Raw genomic sequence first — 24,895 nt, forward strand, 5'->3', positions numbered from 1 at the left:
CTACCAAAATGCAAAAGGCCTCCTGCGGGGACGGGCCTGGGATTTAAAAAAATAAATAAATACAATATAAATATAGGACAAAACACACATCACCACAAGAGAGACAACACAACACTACATAAAGAGAGACCTAAGACACCAACATAGCAAGGCAGCAACACATGACAACACAGCATGGTAGCAACACAACAAAACAATAACATGGTAACACAACATGGTAGCAGAACAAAACATGGTACAAACATTATTGGGCACAAAGAACAGCACAAAGGGCAAGAAGGTAGAGACAACAATACATCACACAAAGCAGCCACAACTGTCAGTAAGAGTGTCCATGATTGAGTCTTTGAATGAAGAGATGTTGATAAAACTGTCCAGTTCGAGTGTTTGTTGCAGCTCGTCAAGTCGCTAGCTGCTGCGAACTGAAAAGAGGAGTGACCCAGGGATATGTGTGCTTTGGGGACCTTTAACAGAATGTGACTGGCAGAACGGGTGTTGTATGTGGAGGATGCGGGCTGCAGTAGATATCTCAGATAGGGGGGAGTGAGGCCTAAGAGGGTTTTATAAATAAGCATCGACCAGTAGGTCATGCGACGGGTATACAGAGATGACCAGTTTACAGAGGAGTATAGAGTACAGAGATGTGTCCTATAAGGAGCATTGGTGGCAAATCTGATGGCCGAATGGTAAGGAACATCTAGCCGCTCGAGAGCACCCTTACCTGCCGATCTATAAATTATGTCTCCATAATCTAGCATGGGTAGGATGGTCATCTGAATCAGGGTTAGTTTGGCAGCTGGGGTGAAAGAGGAGCGATTACGATAGAGGAAACCAAGTCTAGATTTAACTTTAGCCTGCAGCTTTGATATGTGCTGAGAGCAGGGCAGGGTACTGTCTAGCCATACTCCCAAGTACTTGTATGAGGTGACTACCTCAAGCTCTAAACCCTCAGAGGTAGTAATAACACCTGTGGGACGAGGGGCATTTTTCTTACCAAACCACATGACCTTTGTTTTGGAGGTGTTCAGAACAAGGTTAATGGTAGAGAAAGCTTGTTGGACACTAAGAAAGCTTTGTTGCAGAGCATTTAACACAAAATCCTAGGATCACCTAGGATTGAGCCTTGGGGTATTCCCTTGGTGACAGGCAGTGGTTGAGACAGCAGATTTTCTGACTTTACACACTGCACTCTTTGAGAGAAGGTAGTTAGCAAACCAGCCCAAAGAACTCTCAGAGACACCAATTCTCCTTAGCCGGCCCACAAGAATGGAATGGTCTACCATATCAAAAGCTTTGGCCAAATCCTGAATTTATGCTGAACTCTGACCTGCCTTGCCCAAGTGATATGTTATAAAATCCAAGGTCCATTTATAAGACAAAGTAGAGATAAGGGGCTGCTACTCTGGTAATACTGATGCCCTTGCACTATAGCGACAAGGGAATTGAGGTATCCTGCGGGGCGGCAGGTAGCATTGGGTCAGTGACCGAAAGGTTGCTGGATCGAATTCCTGAGCTGACAAGGTAAAAATCTGTCGTTCTGCCCCTGAACAAGGTAGTCATTGTAAATAAGAATTTGTTCTTAACTGACTTGCCTAGTTAAATAAAGGTTAAATAAAAAATTGACGAGAGACTTGAGTTAACACATAAGACAAAAATCAATCATAAATAATTGTCAAAATGCCTGTAAACTAAGTGTTTATCTGCTAGCTMTTACAGTTTCACAATCCTATCCCCATTCAAACACAGTGGGAGGTAACAGTCCGAGTTCCAAACAAATGTCAGGTTAGGTTTCCCAGGGAATTGGGAGGGTTTGGCTGGAGCAAGGAGTCTGGGTAGACAGGCAACCCTCGGTGGGCTCCACTCTGCATGTAGGCTGGATACCCTGGCCTGAGCCTAGCCTGTCCTTGAAAAACAATAGCTGGAGGGTCAGTGAGGTCTCTGGAGTGTCATTGTTCAGACACATCTGCTGAACGCATTCATCTGGCATAGCTCATTGGGTTCACATGCAGTTCACACATGCACGCACACACTCACACCTCAACAAAGGAAACACTCTCAGGAAGGAAACCAGTGGCGACAGGCTGTCACCTGACAGTCGGTATACAGACGCTGACCATTCTGTTGTATATTATGGATTTTCTTTCTTTCTTTCTTTCGCACACACCACACACACACACACACACACACACACACACACACACACACACACACACACACACACACACACACACACACACACACACTTGTAAACAGATGGACACATGCACTCTGTATCCTTTGAACAAATATTATTTCTCTCCCCCTCCTTTCTCTCTCACACACACACACATTAACTGAGAGCTTGCGACTAGGCTACTTCCAATGATACATGAAGATAAATTATGTGAAAGGTTACTAATTGTCTATTGTGCTTTGCACCAATCTTTGGGCCAATCTCAAGTGACACCCTATTCCCTATATAGCGCACAACTTTTGACCAGAGTTCATTCTTCGGTTCCGATGTTCCTTGCAGATATGATGTGAACATATGATGTCAACCATTTAACATATCATCTACATCAGTGATGGGCAACTTTGATGGGGGTGGGGGCCACGAAATAACGGAACTCATCATGAGGGCCCCCCTAACTCTAAGTTGAGACCCGACTGAGTTCCCCCCCCACCCAATGTTTTATTTTTTTTCTCCATGGGCCAACCAAACAGGGGCCATGGGCCGCCAGTTGCCCATCCCTGATATATAGTATAATATGCTAAGCATTCTAAGCTGCGGGAGGATCTCCTCCTCCAATTTTGCGCTGTCCTCTTACATTCGGCTGGTGACCACTTTATATCCACAGAGTTTTTTTAATTTATTTTTTACCAATAACGCTCATTGACTTGACATTCCAAATTACCCCATGATGACCTCACTCCCATCCCCCCAGCCCTATGAAAGGGACCCCCATCTAAAAGTAATTCATAGTCTTATCTATCAATCGTCTACCAGGCGCCGTGGCCCCAGGGTGTCCCGTCGTCGCAGGAGAGAAACATTAGACAGGCAGGGTAACCTAACTGACCTAACCACCCCTCCCGACCTACAATCATTTATTGATTCAACGGCTGGATACTAACCATTATAAACGACATAAACATTTACATCTAAGCCTATAACATTGCACAACATCGACAGACAACTAAAGAAGAGGATCGGATGGACACGGGAATATCAATTGATAGGCTATTAGTTTAAAAGCGGAATGTTTATAGGATAATTTCAAGATCCAACCATTGATAAATGGTAAATCATCTATATTATAGTACAGTAACCATAAGCCTCTCAGTCGTGGGAGTGTCTACTCCTACAATATTTCGCCTATTTTCTTCAATTTAAGATCAAAAGAAGCGCTTCATCCTCTTACATGCCACCTTATATTTAGCTTTTTTTGTGTTTGCAATGGCACGGTTACTATGGGAGATTCAGCTGGCATAATGRAAATGATGTAAGCGTTTGTAGGCCAATTTTGAATCTGTAGAATGACTACATTAACCGTAAGGCGACACTAGCCGAGGAGCAGGGTTGATCCGAGTGTTCTGACGTCACAACGCGGGTCGGATAGGTGGATGCTGAGGACTAATTAAGCAGCGCGTAATGCTAGTGAAGATATGTTAGTGGATGCACCACTCTGAAGTAAATGTTTGCTGCCACTGAAGATACTGTGTGTTAAAAATTTGGATTTTGTGGCGTTCATTGAAACAGTTGTAAACTGTACGGCTCAAGGCTCGAATAAACTGGACATTTGTGGCTGTGGCAGAAACGTTTTTGGGACTTTTACATCTGAAGACTTGCAAGGTGTACTGACGCCGGAAAACGGCCCGCCCTCCCAGGCTTCACTTGAGCCTGTGTCGGGATCATATCTGTTTATTTTTTAACAGTAAAGTTGTCTGATTTATTTGATTACATTTTTTGGTAGTTTGTTCCGTTTTTGGGGGGGAATCCTGTTTCCATCCCGCACAGTAGGTAGCAGGATGCACAAAATGATTTTCCTGTGCCCGATCGCACAGACTTTTATGGTCACACAGACTTTTGTGTTCACACAAGGTGCCACCAGTGGATTTAAAATGAGTAGCATAACAATTATTTACATGGCCCCAGTTGCATTTTTTTACACCCGGTCTCAGGGATGGCTAACTCTGGAAATTCCTTTGGTCTCAACCGAGTTAAGTAAATCAGCTTTTATAGTTCTCTCGCACCTTATTTGTTGACTTTTTGTGCCTCTGTCTAGGGCAATTCAAAAAGCTGATTTACGACCTTGTTTTTTATGACTGTTTTTCTTTCTGCTTGCATTTTGTATTTATATTTTCTGTCATTCTGGGCTCATCTGTAAAAGAGACCTAAGGGCTCACTCCCTGATAAAAATAGGGTGACAGTGAGCAGTTGACAATGGCTTATTAATTGGTATAAATACATTTTATTTCTATGGTTGCAGTCCTCAAATATTGAATTGCATGGTATCAAATTAATCAGATCCAATGATTTACCGCCTGTAGGGTGATGCTAGTGAGATTTAATCCAATAATTGAAAACATGAACATCACATGTAGTCAAGCAAGTAAGAGACACATCAAAAGTATTACCCAAAGTTTAATTCAACCATTTGTAGGAAGTTCTATACATAAGGTAGAAATCGTAATATTTCCATCACAGTTAACACCAGGTGTTTACACAGAGGTTAAATGGGAGGAAATGRACACTATGCCGTTGTAGACAGTAGAATATTTCAGACCTGTGCTAGTTGTGTTCATACATTTGTATGGGGAAATAAATTAGTCAGTCACCCTTTGAGATTCATATATATTTTTTGTTCTTTAGCTTTTTGCTCTTGGAAAATATATTGTGCAGCAGTAATACTTTGCTGACATTTCATTGTAACGTGTTCTGTTCAGTAACTGAAACGCAACAAGGAAAAGGGTTTTTGTTGACAACTTCTTTAGTTAAGTAATAGTGCTGCTAGTTAAGGGAATTCAGAGTGGGCGGCGTAGTCATTTGTCTGAAAGCAGTCAGAGAAGAGAGCAAGGACAGCAACTTAGAACAGTTCAGAACCAAACCAGATCTCTAGAAGTTTACCGACACAAAAAGCGTCAATAAAAGTTGAATAATAACCACAGGTGGTCTGTGACAATGACATATCCAGGGGCATCAGACAAAAAGCAGAACATTTAAATATTCCTACTGAGAGAAAGGAAGATGGTTAGAGGAAGGAAAAAGGTGCGCTCATGGGGAGAAACTACCCCCCAGGGTACACTGACTCCAAGTGGATACAGCATACTGTAACCAGAACAGGTGGTTGAACACATCACTTTATTATCATCATCATCATCGTTTCAACTTGGCAAAACAACATTGCCAATGCAACCTTGTGAGAACATTTCTGCTGTAGGTAGTCAGCATCAGATCAGTGAGTTGTGCTTGAGCAACTTCCTGTGAGCTAAAATACAGTTGAAGCGCTTATTCAAGAGATATCTGTAACAATTTGGCAACCCATCTCCTGTATGGGCAAGGAGTCACATACAGTACCATTCAAAAGTTTGGACACACCTACTCATTCAAGGGTTTTTCTTTATTTTTCCTATTTTCGACATTGTAGAATAATAGTGAAGACATCAAAACTATGAAATAACACATATGGAATCATGTAGTAACCAAAAGTGTTAAACAAATACAAATATATTTGAGATTCTAAGTAGCCACCCTTGCCTTGATGACAGCGTTGCACACTCTTGGCATTCTCTCAACCAGCTTCTTGAGTTCCCACATATGCTGAGCATTTGTTGGCTGCTTTTCCTTCACTCTGCGGTCCAACTCATCCCAAACCATCTCAATTGGGTTGAGGTCGGGGATTTGTGGAGGTCAGGTCATCTGATGCAGCACTCCATCACTCTCCTTGGTCAAATATCCCTTACACAGCCTGGAGGTGTGTTTTGGGTCACTGTCCTGTTGAAACACAAATGATAGTCCCACTAAGGGCAAACCTGATGTGTATTGCTGCAGAATGCTGTGGTAGCCACGCTGGTTAAGTGTGCCTTGAATTCTAAATAAATCATAGACAGTGTCACCTGTAAAGCCCCCCCTCCTCCTCRATGCTTCACGGTGGGAAACACATGCGGAGATAATCCGTTCACCTACTCTGCGTCTCACAAAGACACGGTGGATGAAACCAAAAATTTGGACTCATCCGACCAAAGGATAGATTTACAGCGGTCTAATGTCCATTGCTCGTGTTTCTTGGCCCAAGCAAGTCTCTTCTTCTTATGGGTGTCCTTTAGTAGTGGTTTCTTTGCAGCAATTCGACCATGAAGGCCTGATTCACACAGTCTCCTCTGAACAGTTAATGTTGAGATGTGTCTGTTACTTGGGCTGCAATCTGAGGTGCAGTTAACTCTAATGAATTTATCCTCTGCAGCAGAGGTAACTCTGGGTCTTCCTTTCCTGTGGCAGTCCCCATGAGAGGCAGTTTCATCATAGCACTTGATGGTTTTTGCAACTGCACTTGAAGAAACTTTAAAAGTTCTTGAAATAAAACATTTGAAATGTAATGTCTTAAAGTAATGGACTGTCATTTCTCTTTGCTTATTTGAGCTGTTGTTGCCAGAATATGGACTTGGTCTTTTACCAAATAGGGGTATCTTCTGTATACCACCCCTACCTTGTCACAACACAACTGATTGGCTCAAATGCATTAAATAAATTCCACAAATTAAATTGAAATGCATTCAAGGTGACTACCTCATGAAGCTGGTTGAGAGAATGCCAAGAGTGTGCAAAATCTGTCATCAAGGCAAAGGGCGGCTACTTTGAAGTCTTTGAAGTATCTCAAAGGTTACTACATGATTCCATATGTGTTATTTCATAGTTTGTGTCTTCATTATTATTTTACAATGTAGAAAAAAGTAATGACTATGGAATTAGTAGATGTGTCCAAACTTTTGACGGGTACTGTAATAATACAAACCTTTTTAGTTTTTGCAGTAATTCTGTGTCACAATATAGAAAATATATWTTTTTAATTTGCATATCATTGAAATAATTTCTATGTAGGACATGCAGTATTTCATCAGTTACCATGATTGGTTGACCTAAAGAATGCAGGATAAACCCATTTCCTCTCATGGCAAAATATACTGGTCCCCCTGCATCTAAGAATTCCAACAGCTTCAGTATTATGATGGGTCTGTCCAGAGCAATAGAACAAGTCAATATATTTCTAGCAGTGATGTCTTAACCGTTGGCATGCATTTCAACTCCCTTCAGTTGATCACTGAAAAAAGAAAGGGATAGGTCAAGTCTATGGTAGAATTCCTACAGAAGTCTTCGCTGTATTGCTTTCATTTGATCAGGCCTTTCAGACCAGTGATTGAAGTGAAAGATGGAAAGGAGGAGGGGAGCAACTAAAGGAGGAGGATCCAATTCTCTCGAAGTATTACAAAATGGTCTTTAGTTAGACTGTGCGACTGACCGATAGCTGGCCAAATTTTTCACACCCTACTCAGTGGAAGAATGAGAAGAGGGGGAAAGAATGAGTGGGAAYCTCATCATATGAGAATTTTACTGTTAAGGCATCCGCCGCATACATAGGTTTCGGTTTGCTCCCAGCAGAACTCGGCTAGTCGAAGCGAGTGTTTGTGCTCGCATACTCCCTTAAGACCTTCTCTTGAAAAACAAGAAAAAAAATTGGCAATATTACTGTTATTTATCCCTCTAGAGCCAACACTTCCTCCAAAAATTTAAGTTTTCGCCGAGGAGGTCTTAGATGTTTGGTGCAGTACATCAAGTGAAATAATGTGCATGAAAACTAGTGGTGCAGTGCAGACAGTAGGGCCTGGCTGCTGCTGCGCTCTCTCTTTGAATGACAGCATACACTTCTTTGAACAATCCCGTTCGTAGTTCCCACCCCTACTGTTGACCTATCACCGACTAAGGGACGTAGGCTTCGGCTACTGAACTTACACTTGCCTCAAGAAAAAAAATGTGCGTGAACAGCCGGAAAGAACCCTGCCGAACAACAAAACGTCACATGATGTTGTCGTAATATATGCGTGAACTGTTTTGACTGGGAAGCATGCGACCGGCTTCAGAGTTTGGCTTATCGACAGTGCTCAGGTTACAGAACACCACCTGGCTGAAAAAATACATACAAATAATACTTCAATTATACATAAGTAATCTAGCATAAACATAAGTCAAATCATACATGGAYACATCTTACACAGACCCTGGGGTCAGGTTAACCTTCACAGTATGACAACACAGAATTGTCCCATGGTTTTAGACCCAACAGTTGTACACAAAATAAAACAAAAAAGGTATTGAGGTTAGGAGGTTGTAAGAATCTATATGTATATATGTGTCCATTGAGAAGTGAGACTGACTGAGTATGTCCATGTGCTTCCTGGTCTAACAGGAGGAGGAGGGGGGGGGGGGGGGGTATAGGCCCAGGAGGGGAATAAAAGTTAAAGGTAAAAAATTTAAATCCCACAAACACAAAATGCGCGGGGAATAAAGAAAGGGGGGGGGGGGGGGGGAGTTATCAATCAAAACAGTTCTATGATTGGCAGATAAATTGGGAGGTTGACAGGTGTGAATTTGTGCTGAAGGTATCCATATGAGGAAAGGAGAGTTAAGGGGGTTTGGTGATAGCTGATCCCAGGGTAAGGGCCTTAGGAATGGGAAAGGGGACGCCCATGGTTGCCGATGACCCTCTTATTTCTACAGGCAAGCAGAACCATCCTTTTTCTGAATATCAGCATCACAACCTCAGAGAGTTTGTAGCACAAACAAAATGGCAGAACAGCCTGGTGATAACCCTGAACTGCAGGGTTAAGAATGGGTTGACCGTTGTAAAAAAACACTCCTCATCGGGAGAGACTACAAAAATCTGTTGTATAAAAATAGCAACGCTGATCATCGGTCGAAAAATAGAGGGATAAAATAAAAGGAGTCTTGGTTTTGTTGTGGCGTTGGTTGGGGAGCTGTTTGCTATTCTCCTGGAATACCTCTGCACCTTCACCACATTGAGAGCAGGACACTACAAGCCGTCAACTGTATCAGTCCTGTCCAACCACAGTTAAAAGCCTGCTATACAACAGCATCAATTGTCTTGAAACAGCTCAAATCAGCTTTTATAATATACATATATATTTGGGACACCGCATGTTTAATATGTGGTAGGGTGTGTATGACTTTGTATGTCTCCCATTAGTCCATCGCGCCATTCCCAATCAGTATGTCATTCCATCCAGTCAGTCAAGAGACCCTGATGAAGGCAGTTTGCTGCCCAAACTATGGTGATTCTTTAGAAATCAATTACATCGGAAACAAGAGTGTGCAGCTATATTCAGTCATAACTCCCACCAGTCAGCACATTTCCATTTCAGGTATCCGTTTTCCTCAGGCTTTTATAAAAAAAACGTTAGAATAAAAACGCTAACACACCTGACTCAACTGATCAAGGTCGTGATTGATTGGCTGAGGAGTTGAATCGGGTGTGTTCGTGCTGGAACAAAAAACATGCACCCCCTGTGACTCTCACTCACAGGAAACAGGAGTGAGTGAACAGCACCGCTGTTGTAGAAAGCTAAAACCAGTCCAGTCCAGTTCAGTCCAGTCAGTACATGTCCTTGTAGATCTCCTGCAGCAGCGGGTGCAGTGAGGTCTCTGACTCAGTCTTCTTAATCTTCTGGACCAGCATGGCGTTCTCTGTGACCAGCTGGCGAAGGTCGGCCATCTTGTTGAGCAGCTTGGGGAAGAGGTAATGTGAGTCAGCGTGGTTGCCCAGCAGGTGCTGGTCCAGGGCCTGCAGGATGCTGTCCTGAATCTCCTCCACCTGCTTGAAGTTCATCAGCCCCGGACGGTCTGGGAGGAGGAGAGAGCGGAGGTGGAGGGAGAGAGGAGGAGTGGGAGAAGGGGTTTAGTATGCTGTATGTTAACTGGTAGAAAACAAACTTGTACACAATTTCAGCACTAAACTCAGCTTGGCTTAGTTTAGTTAGGCTTATTATGATAGTAGAATGGTTAGGGTTATTATGTTAGTGCATTGTGGCAGCATAGTACAAAATTATAAAATGGTAGTACCAGTACAGAACCAGCACGTACCTCCACAGAGGATGATGGCGGCCACAAACAGGGCCAGGTCACTGTCGTCCAGCTCCAGGGCGTTGAACTTAACGGCAAACTCAAACTTGGGCTCCATGATCTCGCTAAAGGGCCGCCGCAGGCTGCGCAGGAACTCCCGGGTCACAAAGCCCTTCCCGTTGGCCACCAGCAGCCCATCCTTGTTCATGAGCGAGGGAAGCATGGCGAAGATGGCCTCGTGCACACCGTATTTCAACAGCGTCACCTGGTGGCGGGGAGGGAGAACAGCAGCCTGAATATCACTAGTCCAATATTTTWTTTTTTTTAACTGGGGTTTTGTCCAAAATGTATACATGTTTTATGTTATATAGCCAACTATAGATGACATTCCTAGCTGTACAATGACTCACCCAACAAAACTATGGATTGATGATTTGATTGAATGTTGCTTTACTGTACCTGGTCTTGATTGATAATTGGTGTGTTCTTGTATATACCTGGTCGTTGAGGAAGAGGTCTACAAAGCCGGGGATGCTCTTGGCGAACTCCGTGAGCTCCCTGACCGTCTCCACCGTGGTGCACTGGCAGCGGTAGAACACGTGAACCCCAATCTCCTTGTTGGGCGGCGTCCCGTTGATCAGCTGGTTCCACACCAGCCCGTTCTCAGCCTGGTGCAACGAGTCCATGTCGTGGATCACGAAGGGCTACYGGGGGGGGGGGGGGGGGTATTTAGTTAAGTAATAGCAGTATGACAACACTAAAACAGACCTTTCACTTGAAATTGCATTCTGTAAGGCCATTCTGCCTGGGCCTAGTTTAGGAAGAAATATAGTGTATGCAGACCCGTGTGGCTCAGTTGGTAGAGCATGACGCTTGCAACGCCAGGGTTGTTGGTTTGGTTCCCATGGGGGACCAGTATGGGGGGTAAAAAAAAAAAAATGTATGCAAATGTATGGACTTACTAATGTAAGTAAGTGGCTCCGGATAAGAGCATCTGCTAAATGACAAAAATTTAAATAAGCACACAGCCAGCCTGTAAATCAACTCATGAAAAAGCGTAGGCTGTTCCGAGTGACACTGACATTTGGCCCATTGCCCTGTCCTCCACGATCTCAGACACAACAGTGATAAGGCATCAAGGCAACCAGAGTTTTTACAACACATTCATACACAGCGGCTAGGTTGCTAGGCAACCGACGCTACTGGAGAGCCAGGCAGTGTGAGCAGAGGTGAAGCTTCAGTGTAGCCTATGCTCCTTGGTGCTAACGTGCCCTTCTGGAGTATAGGCGACATTCTTGTCACTTCGATTAGTGTGGATTGAAATGACAGAATCAAAAATGGCCATGGACACAATTGAAGTGCATGAAAATTACTTCAAGGTCCAATGCAGCAGCTACATTATCAAATCATTTCTGGGTAACAATTACAATGCCTTCAGGAACTATTCACATCCTGAATTTTAAAATGGATTAAAATGTAGATGTGTCACTGGCCTAGACACAATACCCTATAAWGTCAAAGTATAATGATGTTTTTAAACATTACAAATTAATAAAAAAATGAAAAGCTGAAATGTCTTGAGTCGATAAGTTTTCAACCCCCTTGTTATCACTGGTATCGCTGTACTCCACACATACAGATAATTGTAAGGTCCCTCAGCCGAGCAGTGAATTTCAAAACAGATTCAACCACAAAGACCAGGGAGGTTTTCCAATAGTTCAAAGAAGCGCACCTATTGGTAGATGGGTAAAAAAAAAGCCAATTGTGACTTTAAAACAGAGTTTAATGGCCAATAACAGACGTCGATTAAAGAAGCCCCCCTGCACCCCTCTGATGGGTTAAATGCGGAAGACACATTTCGGTTGAATGCATTCAGTTGTGAAACTGACTAGGTATCCCCTTTCCCTAATTGACAGAGTGAAAAGGAAGCCTGTACAGATTATTTTTTTAAAGACGATATTCCAAAACATGCATCCTGTTTGCGACAAGGCACTAAAGTAATACTGAAAAAAATGTGGCAAAGCAATTTACTTTTTGTCCTGAATACAAAGTGTTGTGTTTGCCACAAACATATTACAGGGTACCAGTATGCTTATAACCGTTAAGGTCTGGATAAAAAGGACACGGAATGGAGCTAAGCACAGGCAAAAAAATCCTAGAGGAAAAACTGGTTCAGTCTGCTTTCACCAGACACTGGGAGAGGAATTCACCTTTCAGCAGGACAATAACCTAAAACACAAGGCCGCATCTACACTGCAGTTGCTTACCAAGAAGACAGTGAATGTTCCTGAGTGGCCGTTTGGACTTACATCTGCATGAAATCTATGGCAAGACCTGAAAATGGTTGTCTAGCAATGATCAACAACCAATTTGACAGAGCTTGAAGAATTTTGAAAATAATAAAATGGCAAATATTGTACAATCCAGGCATGCAAAGCTCTTAGAAAGTTACCCAGAAAGACTCACAGCTGTAATCACTGCCAAATGTGATTCTAACATGTAGTGCCTCAGGGGTGTGAATACTTACTTAAATTAGATATTTCTGTATTTACATATTCAAAACATTTGCAAACATTCCTAAAAACAGGTTTTCACTTTGCCATTATGGGGTATGGTGTGTCAATCGGTGAGYGAAAAAAAAWAAGATTTAATAAATTTTGAATTCAGGCTGTGACAACAAAATGTTGAATAGGTCAAGGGGTGTGAATACTTCATGAAGGCACTGTATGCATAATATTGACATYTGTATATAGTATTGAGCTGACCTGGTGTTAATGCATTATTTGTGTCATTTTTACATATGGATACAGTACTGAGCTGGTGTTAAAGTATTATATTTCATTTACATATGGATACGCTACCGGGCTGGCGCTATTCTTGCCGGTGAGGATGCTGCGAGCTTTCTTCTTGGTCATATTGAGGTTCTTCAGGTAGGCGTTGTTGACCTGCTTGGCCAGGGATTTGAGGTCCGAGCCGTTGGGGTTGGTGGTCGGAGCCMTATCTCCCGCCAGGAGGCCCGCCACCAGCTTCCTCTTCTCCGCCTCCGGCATGCGGCCGTACCGGATCGCTGGGAACAACCAGGAAAACCCCTATCAGTGTACATCCATAAATTGGGTATGCTCACAGGGTACACATTGTTGACTTTGTCTAAAGTGAAAATGAGGGAATGGAAAGGTGATCAGTGTGTGTGTGTGTCTCACCGTCGTGGGACATGCCTAGCAGAAGGCACTTCTGGAAGCGGCAGTACTGGCACTTGTTCCTGCTCTTCTTCTGGATCTTACAGCTGCGCTCACAGCGCTCGTACTCCAGCTTCATGCGGATGGTCCGGCGGAAAAAGCCCTGAGAGAAAGAGTAAACACGGGGGTGGGATTAAAAAAAAAAAAAAAAAAAAAGTTTTTTTTTATTAGATATAAAGAGCAGCAGATTTGATTGGGAAAGTGAAAAGATTTATGAATTATGCAGTGGGCTACTCCAAAACACTGTCATCCTGGGAGTCTCCTGGGATGTTCCCATGCCTTCCCTCTCGGCTTCCTRACCTTGCAGCCTTCACAGGCGTGTACTCCGTAGTGGAACCCCGAGGCTTTGTCTCCACAGATCCGACATTCCACGTTGATCCCGGCCCCCGTCCCTTCCTCTCGACCCAGGAAGAGCTGGTCCGACAGCGARGGAGACGACGTCTGGGACAGATCTGGAAACGGCGAGAGGTTCTGTTATTACATGGTCCTTTCGGAATTTAACTAGGGACAGGAGTTTGTCCTGATCACATGACCAGACAAGGAACATCCTCATARACAATATCCTAGTATTATATTTTGGACTACTGAAAAAGGTCCAATTACTCATATTTCACAATCCACATAAAACGTGTGTAATATGAAAGCATTGAATMAATTTCTCTGTAATACTGGAACGACCGTACAGAGCTGAACGTAAGACAAGGATGAGACTCGAGTCAAGACTACAAACTAAAAGGTTATTGTTGGTGACACCAGTCTGGACAGTCTGTATAGTAWTTCTTTGGCTCTGGGTATGACTGGGCTCTATGTCAATTTACCAACGCTACCTCAAGATGTTATGTATATGTGCAATGTGAGCTGTGTGTGCTCATGTCCATGTTTCTATATGTGCGAGTGTGTCAGGAATCTGCTGGTGTGTTCCAGCCAGTTCCTCCCTGGGGTTTGATCTCTGCTGCTGCCTGCCAAAGAGTTCTCCCAGTGGAGCCCAGGAGGTATGCCAAGAATGCTAATGGTTCGGAGACCCCATGGAATTACACTGGCTAGGAGGGACAATAAGATCTCAAGTTACGTTCCATTTCAGAATATAGAACCATGCGAGTTTTATTATGTTCTAACCATGAGTTCTGTTGTATCTGTTCTGTTTCTAGGGGGATGTCGCAACACCCTATTTAGAAGTAGAATGGCAAGGAGGGACATTACGTTTTAAGGCCACGTTCCATTTCAGAATTTGGAACCGAGTGCCTTCTGTTCTATCCACTCTGTTACACTCCACAGAACTAGAGTAGGTAGGACGGACAWTACACCTCAATGTAACCATGTTAGAACCATGTTATAGGTGTTCTATTCTATCCGTTCTAATTCTAGGATAAAACCTGAGGGCTGSGCTGCTAGGCCAGGATGAAAGCGTGGGAAACCCAGCAGTCGGGGCAGGCGGGTTGGGCYACGTCGATCCACACAACGAGAGAGACAGGGGTCTGAGTTCCTCTGTGTGTGGGAGGAGAGGCCTAGGCGCCTGAGGAATTTATCACGAGGAGAAGTAACACCGCAAGAGCAGACTGACCGAGACCAGCATGGGTGGTGCTCCATGCCTCCTCCATGACCACTTTCCTCTGAGGCTTTTTCCTCAATTCATCTTTCCTCACATCTCTCCTTGACTCCTTCCCAAAACCCATTGGCGGAGAGGACAGAGGATGCAAAGAACGAGCCATAGTGTGCATGCGTGACAGTCAGTCCAACAAGAGGGTTTTAATGACAGGGGAATTCAGTCAACTTGCTTTTCTATTTGTATAASCTAGATTCTGCTTAACAGTATTAAACATGAAGCCCCTGATTGCCACCTTAATGTGCCTTTGAGGGTTTTTTTTCCTCTCCAAAAGTCACATGCAGGACACACACTGAGTAGCTCTGGTGTGGTTTTCTATCTCCGGTGTTTTTCCCCCCACGGTCATCACTTAACTTCACTAGGGTAGGGGGCAGCATTCGGAATTTTGGATGAAAAGCGTGCCCAAATTAAACTGCCTGCTACTCAGGCCCAGAAGATAGGATATGCATATAATTAGTAGATTTGGATAGAAAACACTAAAGTTTCCAAAACTGTTAAAAATAATGTCTGTGAGTATAACATAACTGATATGGCAGACGAAAACCGAGGAAAATCCAACCAGGAAGTACTATTATTTTGAAAGGCTGTTTTTCCATTAAAAGCCTATCCACCATACAAAGACTAGGACCCAGTTCACGAGCTCTGTGGCTTCCTCTACATGTGGCCAGTCTTTAGGCATTGTTTCAGGCTTTTACTCTGAAAAATGAGGGAGATACAGCACTTTCAATCAGTGGCCAGTTGAAATTTCCTGCTCGGGACGCGCCTTCTTTTTTCCTTTCTATTGACGAAGCTTTTGTCCGGTTGAAATATTATTGATTATTTATGAAAAACAACCGAGGATTGATTTTAACATAGTTTGGCATGTTTTACTAACTTTTATTGTACTAAAAAAAAAACTCGTCTGACTGATGCACGCGCCTTAAGCATTTGGATTACTGGACAAACGCAACGAACAAAAAGAGTTTTGGTCATAAAGAGGACATTATCGAACAAAACAACATTTGTCTAACATGGAGACCTGGGAGTGCCACCAGATGAAAAACACTTACAAAGGTAAGTGATTAATTTAATGCTATTTCTGACTTTTGTGACACCTCTCCTTGGCTGGAAAATGGCTGTATGGGTTTCTGTGGCTAGGTGCTGACCTAACTAATCGCAAAGTGTGCTTTCTCCATAAAGCCTTTTTGAAATCTGACAGCGGTTGCATTAAGGAGAAGTTTCTTTATTCGTATGTTTAACACTTGTATCATTTATAATGTTTATGATGAGTATTTCTGTAATCTTGCACTTTTCACCGGATGTTTGTTTGAACAATGCATTTCTGGACCATAACGCCGCCAATGTAAACTGAGATTTTTTGGATATAAATATGAACTTTATCGAACAAACATACATGTATGTGTTAACATGAAGTCCTATGAGTGCCATCTGATGAAGATCATCAAAGGTTAGTGATAATTTTATCTCTATTCTGCATTTTGTGACTCCTCTCTTTGCTGGAAAAATGGCTGTATGGTCTGTGACTAGGTGCTGACCTAACATAATCGATGGTGTGCTTTCGCAGTAAAGCCTTTTTGAAAATCGGACACTGTAGTTGGATTTACAAGAAAGTTTATCTTAAAATGGTGGATAATACTTGTATTTTTCAGGAATTTAATTATGGATTTCTGTTGTTTTGAATTGGCGCCTGCAATTTCACTGGCTGTTGTCGAGGTGGGACAAAGGGGCCATCAGCAGTTCCTACATACATTTTGTTTAAACCACACACACCTTTCTCTTCCCCCCTCCTCTCTATTGATTCCCAAGAATATTATTAATGAATGCCTCATGAACTGTCATACCCCATCAGAACCCAAAATATAAGCTTGTTTTAGCCAACGTTTGTAAACAAGGAAATGTAAACAAGTACGTATAGCCTCAAAACATGGTTAAAATATCATTTTGATTTCATGGAGGGTCAGTCTTTGCATCCATAACTCGGTCTATGAATTTGAGTGTGGTTACATTTTACCAGCCCCATCCTTTCAGCTTTTTCACCGAAACAGGGTGGGGAAACCACTTTGTTATTGTTTCTATAATGCGATTGCAGCTTTAAGAATAATGGTTGCCTACCACCTGAGAAGAGTGTTATTTTAGTCAGGGACAAAGCCTGTTGCTGTTTGCGTGAGGTGAACAGAGCCTGTTGCCGTGGTGTGACAGAGCCTGTTGCCGTGGTGTGACAGAGCCTGTTGCCGTGGTGTGACAGAGCCTGTTGCCGTGGTGTGACAGAGCCTGTTGCTGTTTCGAGATGAACACTAGATGTTGCTTGTCTGCAGCGATACGGTTTACCTGAAGCCCAGGTACAGTGTGTAATACACGTTGATCGTGAGAAACCAAAAAGCCTAATAGGGCGGAGTGTAGTCAGACTCATTCTCAATGTTTACGGGAAAAAAACCTTAAAACGAAAGACCTCAACTGGTCTGACCTCCGGACTACACCACAGCCTATCCACACTCCGGTTCTTTTGCMAATTCGCCATCTCCCACCTGCCAAGGCAAACACAAGCATAGCTTTACTGGCCAGAGTGGAAAATGTAGGTTGGCAGAGCTGTGAGAGGAGGCCAAATCTGACCAGAATGTAGGAAATAGAAACATATCCTATACAGGAGAGTAAAGTAAAGAATTTCTYGACCAGAGTTTCCCAAACTCAGGGGCCACTGGTGGAGGAAAGTGGGTACAGTAGCTGGCTGGTCTGACAGTGGTTGGTATGATGGCTCTGAGGGAGAGCAGCTCAACGTTAAAAACACCAACTCAGYGCCCTTTACCGGGACACACTGAACTGCTCCATGTACTGAGGATGTGTGTGGGTAAGTGRGCATGTGTGCGTATATGTGGATTGTGGATTAGAGATAACAATCTCTCGGCCGTTAAACAAAAACAAACAGCGCTCTGTATCAAAAGAGTATCTGTGTCTGGAGAAGTCAGTGGCCCCTCTCACGAGGACACGTGGCTGGCCATTCTAAAAAACGTTTGTTGGCGAGATCTATTCCTGCAGATTAAGTTAAGGCTACTTGCCAACCGTTTGTTTATAAGGTAGGCTATGTCAAGGTTGTGAAGGAGTATTGTAAAGCATATTGTGATACAAAACGTTTAAATAAAGTTTGATTTGTTCTTRTTCAAACCCTGTTTGAGCCATCACAGCTGGGTATGAAACATGTACGCCCAACTCAAATCGGTGTCAAGGGAAACCAGATTTTAACACTGGGGAGTCTGAGTAGCTCCATGACGCCTCAAAAATAGATCAAGTGTGTTACGTGAGAAGAAATTGTTGCACAGTCTTTGGACCTCCTGTGAGGATTTCATCATGACTCAGCAAAGTGACTTCTTCTCACCACAATGATCTCAATAGACAATTCATTGTTGCAATGTAATAGTCAAATAAAGCGCTCTTTACAAGCATGGTCACYTCGGCCCGTCGCACTGTAGGTTGTCCTCCATGGGCCTTACTCAGATTTGTGTACAATTTGCAGTTGAAGTAAAATGGACCCCGATTCCGACCCAAGCGTGCTAAAAATGAACGCAATTCCCTTTTTATGCACAWMTCTCTTTAAACGTATTATAACCTCGAACTTAAYAATGAGAATAGCATGCTATTCACCCGCTATTCCGTTTMGGGTGGAGATCTAAGAAATGAAGGTGTGGCGGAGGTGTGTCTACGGATAAGCCTTTTCTGACCTTGACTTAATTCCAGCACCTTTAAACACAAGGAGACTATGAATATGGTCGAGGGAACCTGTTGGTTCCAAGTGGAAAAAGCATGTATTTTCCCCCCCGATATAAATAATAGCATTCTCCATGCACAGTAATTTCTAAATGGATAAGAGCTATTGATAAGAGCTAGGTAAACGAGTAATCCATTTCGAGAAGGGGATTGTAAGTGCACATAGTAATCGTTTTAAACGATTTTRCCTTATGATCCCTGGAGACGAATATGAAACCAGAAAACAAAAAACCATTAAAATGACATGTATTGTGGACCCTTTTCCACAGTGAAATGGGCTATAAACAGCTGCGCCGTTATTCCGAATAATAATTGTGTGTCCTCATTTACGTGGAAGACATTTGGACACCCAAGCTATTAGGTTTCTGTGGGGAATAAACCAGCAGAGTTGATTTATGCGCTTTAGAATGGTTCAATTATAGCTTAAATTTCTATTATGTTAAATATTTGCCACTGTCGGGAGCCACCATCAGTAATACACACATACATTTATAAACAGTCACTTTAGTGTTAGTTGTTTAAAAATGTACAGCTTATATTTTGGATCATTCCGTTGACCTTTCTTTCCTGTGTCACGTATGTAAGTTGTTCCTGAGTGTCACAAGCTTTAGTGGATCATATTAGGCTAACGTTGTGCAATAATGTTGGGACATGTAGCCTATTTTAATCATTATGGAACCCAGACCACACGTAGCAGATTAAACCCGGAGCACGATTCACGACGACTGGACCCGTTGTCATACAGTTTCATGATCAGAGAGAATTAGGGTAGATTTATAGGACTATAGTTCAACCCCTATTGTACCATTTCCCCCCCCCTACCTTCCAATATTTCATGGCTATGACAACTTTCAGGATGAATCAAACCACTAGTTATTCATCAATATATTGTGAGTAAAGGATCTCCAAACCTGTTTTTTAAATTCATACTTACTTTCCAAAACCTAAAATTTACCTAAATAATCTACAAGAGTATTTTTAAATCTACTAGTTGGTGCTGAAACAGAAACAAAGATGGATAGATGGCAGTCATTAATTGATCCCTATTTTCTGAACCCGTTCTCTGTATTATAGAGACTGTCGACAAAATTCTAATTAAAAAAAGGTACACCGTATTTAAAAAAGGGACAGCTTAAGATAAATYTTTCAGCTGTTGAATTGATTCAGCGCGCACAAAGGAATCTCGCCTGCAAAGCATGTTACGTGACTGAATAAGAGAAGTCTGAATACTAAATACTGAGAAGTACGTAGGAAATGTGTGCGTAGGAAAGGTGTAAATTCCTAATTCGGAATCTGCCCCTAAGTCTTTTTGCTYGAAAACAATGACAGGCTACTGAGCACCACTTTTCTCTCAGGGAGTATAAACAGACAAAATGGAGGTAAAGGCCAACTGTACAGTCAAAACAGTTCTAGATTGCAGCATTGATTTCTAGACTAGCACAGCAAGTTCTAGATCAAAATCAAATCATATTTTCCACATGCTTCGCAAACCGGTGTAAACGAACAGTGAAATGCTTACTACCAAGTCATTTTCCAACAACGCAGAGTTAAAGATAAATGTAATAAAAAATTAAAAAATATTGACATATTGAATACATACAGTGAATAACAAATAATATTGAGTAAAAATAACATGGCTATATACAGGAGGTACCAGGTAATAACATGGCTATATTACAAGGAATACCAGGTAAAAACTTGGCTATATACAGGGAGTACCAGTACCGAGTTGATGTGCAGGCATATGAGGTAATTGAGGTAGCTATGTACATATACACTGAGTATACAAATCATTATGCCCTTTCCATGACAGACTGACCAGATGAAAGCTATGATCCCTTATTGATGTCAAATCAGTGTCGATGAAGGGGAGGAGACTGGTTAAAGGAGGAGCTTAAGCCTTAAGAATATTGAGACATGGATTGTGTGTGTACACTACCGTTGACAAGTTTGGGGTCACTTAGAAATGTCCWTGTTTTTGAAAGAAAAGCAAATGTTTTGTCCATTGAAATAACATCAAATTGATCAGAAATACACTGTAGACATTGTTCATGTTGTAAATGACTATTGGAGCTGGAAACGGCAGATTTTCTATGGAATATCTACATAGTCYTACAGAGGCCCATTATCAGCAACAATCACTCCTGTGTTCCAATGGCACATTGTGTTAGCTAATCCAAGTTTCTCATTTTAAAAGGCTAATTGGTCATTAGAAAATTATTTTGCAATTATGTTAGCACAGCTGAAAACTGTTGTTCTGATTAAAGAAGCAATAAAACTGTCCTTCTTTAGACAAGTTGAGTATCTGGAGCATTGGCATTTGTGGGTTTGATTACGGGCTCAAAATGGCCAGGAACAAAGAACTTTCTTCTGAAACTCGTCAGTCTATTCTTGTTCTGAGAAATGAAGGCTATTCCATGTGAGAAATTGACAGAAACTGAAGATCTTGTACAACGCTGTGTACTACTCCCTACACAGAACAGCGCAAAATTCCTCAAACCAGAATAGGAAGAGGAGTGGGAGGCCCTGGTCCACAACTGAGCAAGAAGACAAGTACATTAGAGTGTCTAGTTTMAGAAASAGACGCCTCTCACAAGTCTTCAACTGGCAGCTTCATTAAATAGTACACGCAAAACACCAGTCTCAACGTCAACAGTGAAGAGGCGACTCCGGYATGCTGGCCTTCTAGGCAGAGTTGCAAAGAAAAAGCCACATCTCAGACTGGCCAATAAAAAGCWAAGATTAAGATGGGCAAAAGAACAGACACTGGACCAAGGAAAATTWGAAAAAAGTGTTATGGACAGACAAAACTAAGTTTGAGGTGTTCGGATCACAAAGAAGAACATTCGTGAGACAGAAYAAATTAAGATGTCAAGCATGGTGGAGGCAATGTGATGGTCTGGGGGTGCTTTGGTGGTGGMAAAGGGAGATTTGTACAGGGTAAAAGGGATCTTGAGGAGTGACAGGAATGATAGGAATGGAGCGATAGGAAGGCTATCACTACAATTTCCTCCTACAACAGGACAATGACCCAAAGCACAGCTCCAAACTATGCAAGAACTATTTAGGGAAGACGCAGRCAGCTGATATTCTGTCTATTATGGAGTGGCCAGCACAGTCACCGGATCTCAACCCGATTGAGCTGTTGTGGGAGCAGCTTGACCATATGGTATGTAAGAAGTGCCCATCAAGCCAATCCAACTTGTGGGAGGTGCTTCAGGAAGCATGGGGTGAAATCCATTCAGATTACCTCAACAAATTGACAASTAGAATGTCAAAGGTCTGCAAGGCTGTAATCCTGCAAATGGAGGATTCTTTGACGAAAGCAAAGTTTGAAGAACACAATTATTATTTAAATTAAAAATCATTATTTATAACATTGTCAACGTCATTACTATATTTCCTATTCATTTTGGCACTCATTTCAAGTATGTCATCATGGAAAACAAGGACATTTCTAAGTGACCCCAAACTTTTGAACGGTAARGTATGTGTGCCATTCAGAGGGTGAATGAGCAACACAAAATAAGTGCCATTGAACGGGGCATGGTAGTAGGATGCCAGGTGCACCGGTTTGTGTGTCAAGAACAGCAACACTGCTGTGTTCTTCACACTCAACAATTTCCTGTGTGTATCAAGAACGGTCCACCACCCAAAGAACATCCAGCCAACTTGACAACTGTGGGAAGCATTAAAGTCAACATGGCCAGCATCTCCGTGGAATGCTTTCGACGCCTTAGAGTTCCARGCCTTGACAAATTAAGGCTTTTCTGAGGGCAAAAGYATTGAGTGCAACTCTWTACTAGGAAGGTGTTCTTAATGTTTTGTACACTTAGTGTAGGTAGGTGTAAAGTGAGTAGGCAACAGGATAGATACCACATACGCTGCTGCTACTGTCTTGTGTGAAAGTGTGTGTGTGAGATCCGACCACAGAGTTCTAGGGCTGTGAATTGCCAGAGACCTCATGGTACGATATTTAAAAAWATATATATTTCGTTGTTTTTATATAGATATTTTCCTCATGGTATGATATTATCCAGGGTTTAGGGGGCTTAGGTGGTGGGTGTGGCAATGGGCACGGAAATTAAAATAAGTAAAACATTTAGAGGCCATCATCTTGGGGTTGTGTGTGTTCATTTTCAAAAGTTTAAGCCAAATTTCCTGCAATTCTCAGAATTTCTCCTTGGAACCGAGATACACTTTTTGCCATTTTAAAGTGAATTTCCTGCAATTCTACACATTTTGCRATGTAGGTGAGAGAATATTTTGCAGTTTTAAAATATAATTTCCTGCAATTCCATGCATTTTGGCATTGCTAATGCTGAGTTCTTTTGCACAAACTTAATAAAATCAATACAGTTAAATTCATTGTTTTGATTTTTTCCCCAATTCCCCTGACTCTAATTTTGGTGATTGTTAGTTCTCAGATTATAATAATAATAATAAATTATATTTATTATCCTTTCTACATACTTTATATTTGGTTTAAGTCGTTTAAGTATACACCGATTTTTAAATTTGTTGGGGTTTCTATGACAAAAATCCCTGTTGTCATGATAATTACGTGTCGACACGATATGTATTGAGATTCTAAATGTATTGCGATTCGATACTGTGATTTTATTGCTATTTGATGTTCCAAACATATTTCTCATGTATGCTGCAGCGGGACAAGAGACCGCCATTAGTCATGGAAATAGGTGCTGAACACAAATTAGCTCCCAATTTTTTTTTTTTAAGGTAGAAAATAAACTATGAAWGAAAAATACTGCAGTTTTGGTGCAAGTACAGCAAACTAGACCAAAAATGATATTGCTATATCGTCAAAAATAATATCCCAATACGTAACTGTATTGATCCCCCCCACATCATGACTAAGTTCTAGATCAGAACACAGTGCTACACTGAACAAAAATAAACACAACTTGCAACAATTTCAAAGATTTTACTGAGTTACAGTTCATAAGGAAATCRGTCATTTTAAATTAATTAATTAGGCCCTAATCTATGGATTTCACATGACTGGGAATTGGCCACAGATAACTTTTTTTAAAGAAAGTAGGGGTGTGGATCAGAAAACAAGTCAGTATCTGGTGTGACCACCATTTGCCTCATGCTGCGATCAGGTTGTTGATTGTGGCCTGTGGAATGACTGTGCGAAGTTGCTGGATATTGGCGGGAACTGGAACCCCGTGTCGTACAGCTCAATCCAGAGCATCCCAAACATGCTCAATGTGTGACATGTCTGCTGAGTATGCAGACCATTGAAGAACTGGTATATTTTCAGCTTCCAGGAATTGTGTACAGATCCTTGCGACATGGGGCTYAGCACTATCATGCTGAAACATGAGGTGATTGTGGACGATGAACGACACGACAATGGATTCAAATCGCCATTGATAAAATGCAATTTTAGTCYATGTACATAGCGTATGCCTGCCCATACCAGAACCGCACTGGCACCATGGGGCACTCTGTTCACAACGTTGGCATCAGCAAACCGCTCGCACACATGACGCCATCGGCCCGGTATAGTTGAAACCGGGATTAATCCGTGAAGAGCACACTTCTTCAGCGTGCCAGTGGCCATCAAAGGTGAGCATTTGCCCAATGAAGTCAGTTACAACACCAAACTGCAGTCAGGTCAAGACCCTGGTYAGGACGACGAGCATGCAGATGAGCTTCCCTGAGACAATTTCTGACAGTTCGTGCATAAATTCTTTGGTTGTGCAAACCCACAGTTTCATCAGCTGTCTGYGTGGCTTGTCTCAGACGATCCTGCAGGTGAAAAAGCGGGATGTGGAGGTCTTGGGCTGGCGTAGTTACACGTGGTCTGTGGTTGTAAGGCCGGTTGGACGTACCACCAATTCTCTAAAACGACATTGGAGGCGGCTTATGGTAGAGAAATTAACATTCAATTCTCTGGCAACAGCTCTGGTGAACATTCCTGCCYTCAGTTGCACTACAATTGCACGCTCCCTCAAAACTTCAGACATCTGTGGCATTGTGTTGTGTGACAAAACTGCATGTTTTAGAGTTGTCTTTATTGCTCACTAACAGGGAAGTAAACAAATATGTGCACTAAATTTGWGAGAAATAAGCTTTTTGTGCATATGGAATATTTCTACGATCTTTTATTTCAGCTCATGAAACTTGGGACCAGAACTTTACATGTTGTGTTTATATTTT

The 24,895-nt window shown here is 42.2% G+C and overlaps 1 protein-coding gene across 2 annotated transcripts in view; it reads right to left on the minus strand.

Moving 5' to 3' along the window:
- Positions 1 to 8,534: 8,534 nt before the first annotated feature.
- The window catches only part of LOC111963101 (peroxisome proliferator-activated receptor delta), a 36,346-nt gene continuing 19,985 nt past the window's right edge, over positions 8,535 to 24,895 (minus strand). Inside the window, exons 3-8 of one of the 2 annotated variants that reach the window (XM_023986328.2) lie at positions 13,645 to 13,796; positions 13,309 to 13,447; positions 12,970 to 13,175; positions 10,606 to 10,812; positions 10,130 to 10,373; positions 8,535 to 9,889 (exon numbers count right to left, since the gene is read on the minus strand). In XM_023986328.2, coding sequence (XP_023842096.1) covers positions 9,642 to 9,889; positions 10,130 to 10,373; positions 10,606 to 10,812; positions 12,970 to 13,175; positions 13,309 to 13,447; positions 13,645 to 13,796 — 1,196 coding nt within the window. In that variant the 3' untranslated portion in view covers positions 8,535 to 9,641. Of the gene's footprint in view, positions 9,890 to 10,129; positions 10,374 to 10,605; positions 10,813 to 12,954; positions 13,176 to 13,308; positions 13,448 to 13,644; positions 13,797 to 24,895 lie in introns of both variants that reach the window. The other variant, XM_023986317.2, reaches the window with a different exon arrangement.

This window comes from Salvelinus sp. IW2-2015, linkage group LG1 (genome assembly GCF_002910315.2).
Source record: "Salvelinus sp. IW2-2015 linkage group LG1, ASM291031v2, whole genome shotgun sequence".
In the NCBI taxonomy this organism is placed as follows: Eukaryota; Metazoa; Chordata; class Actinopteri; order Salmoniformes; family Salmonidae; genus Salvelinus; species Salvelinus sp. IW2-2015.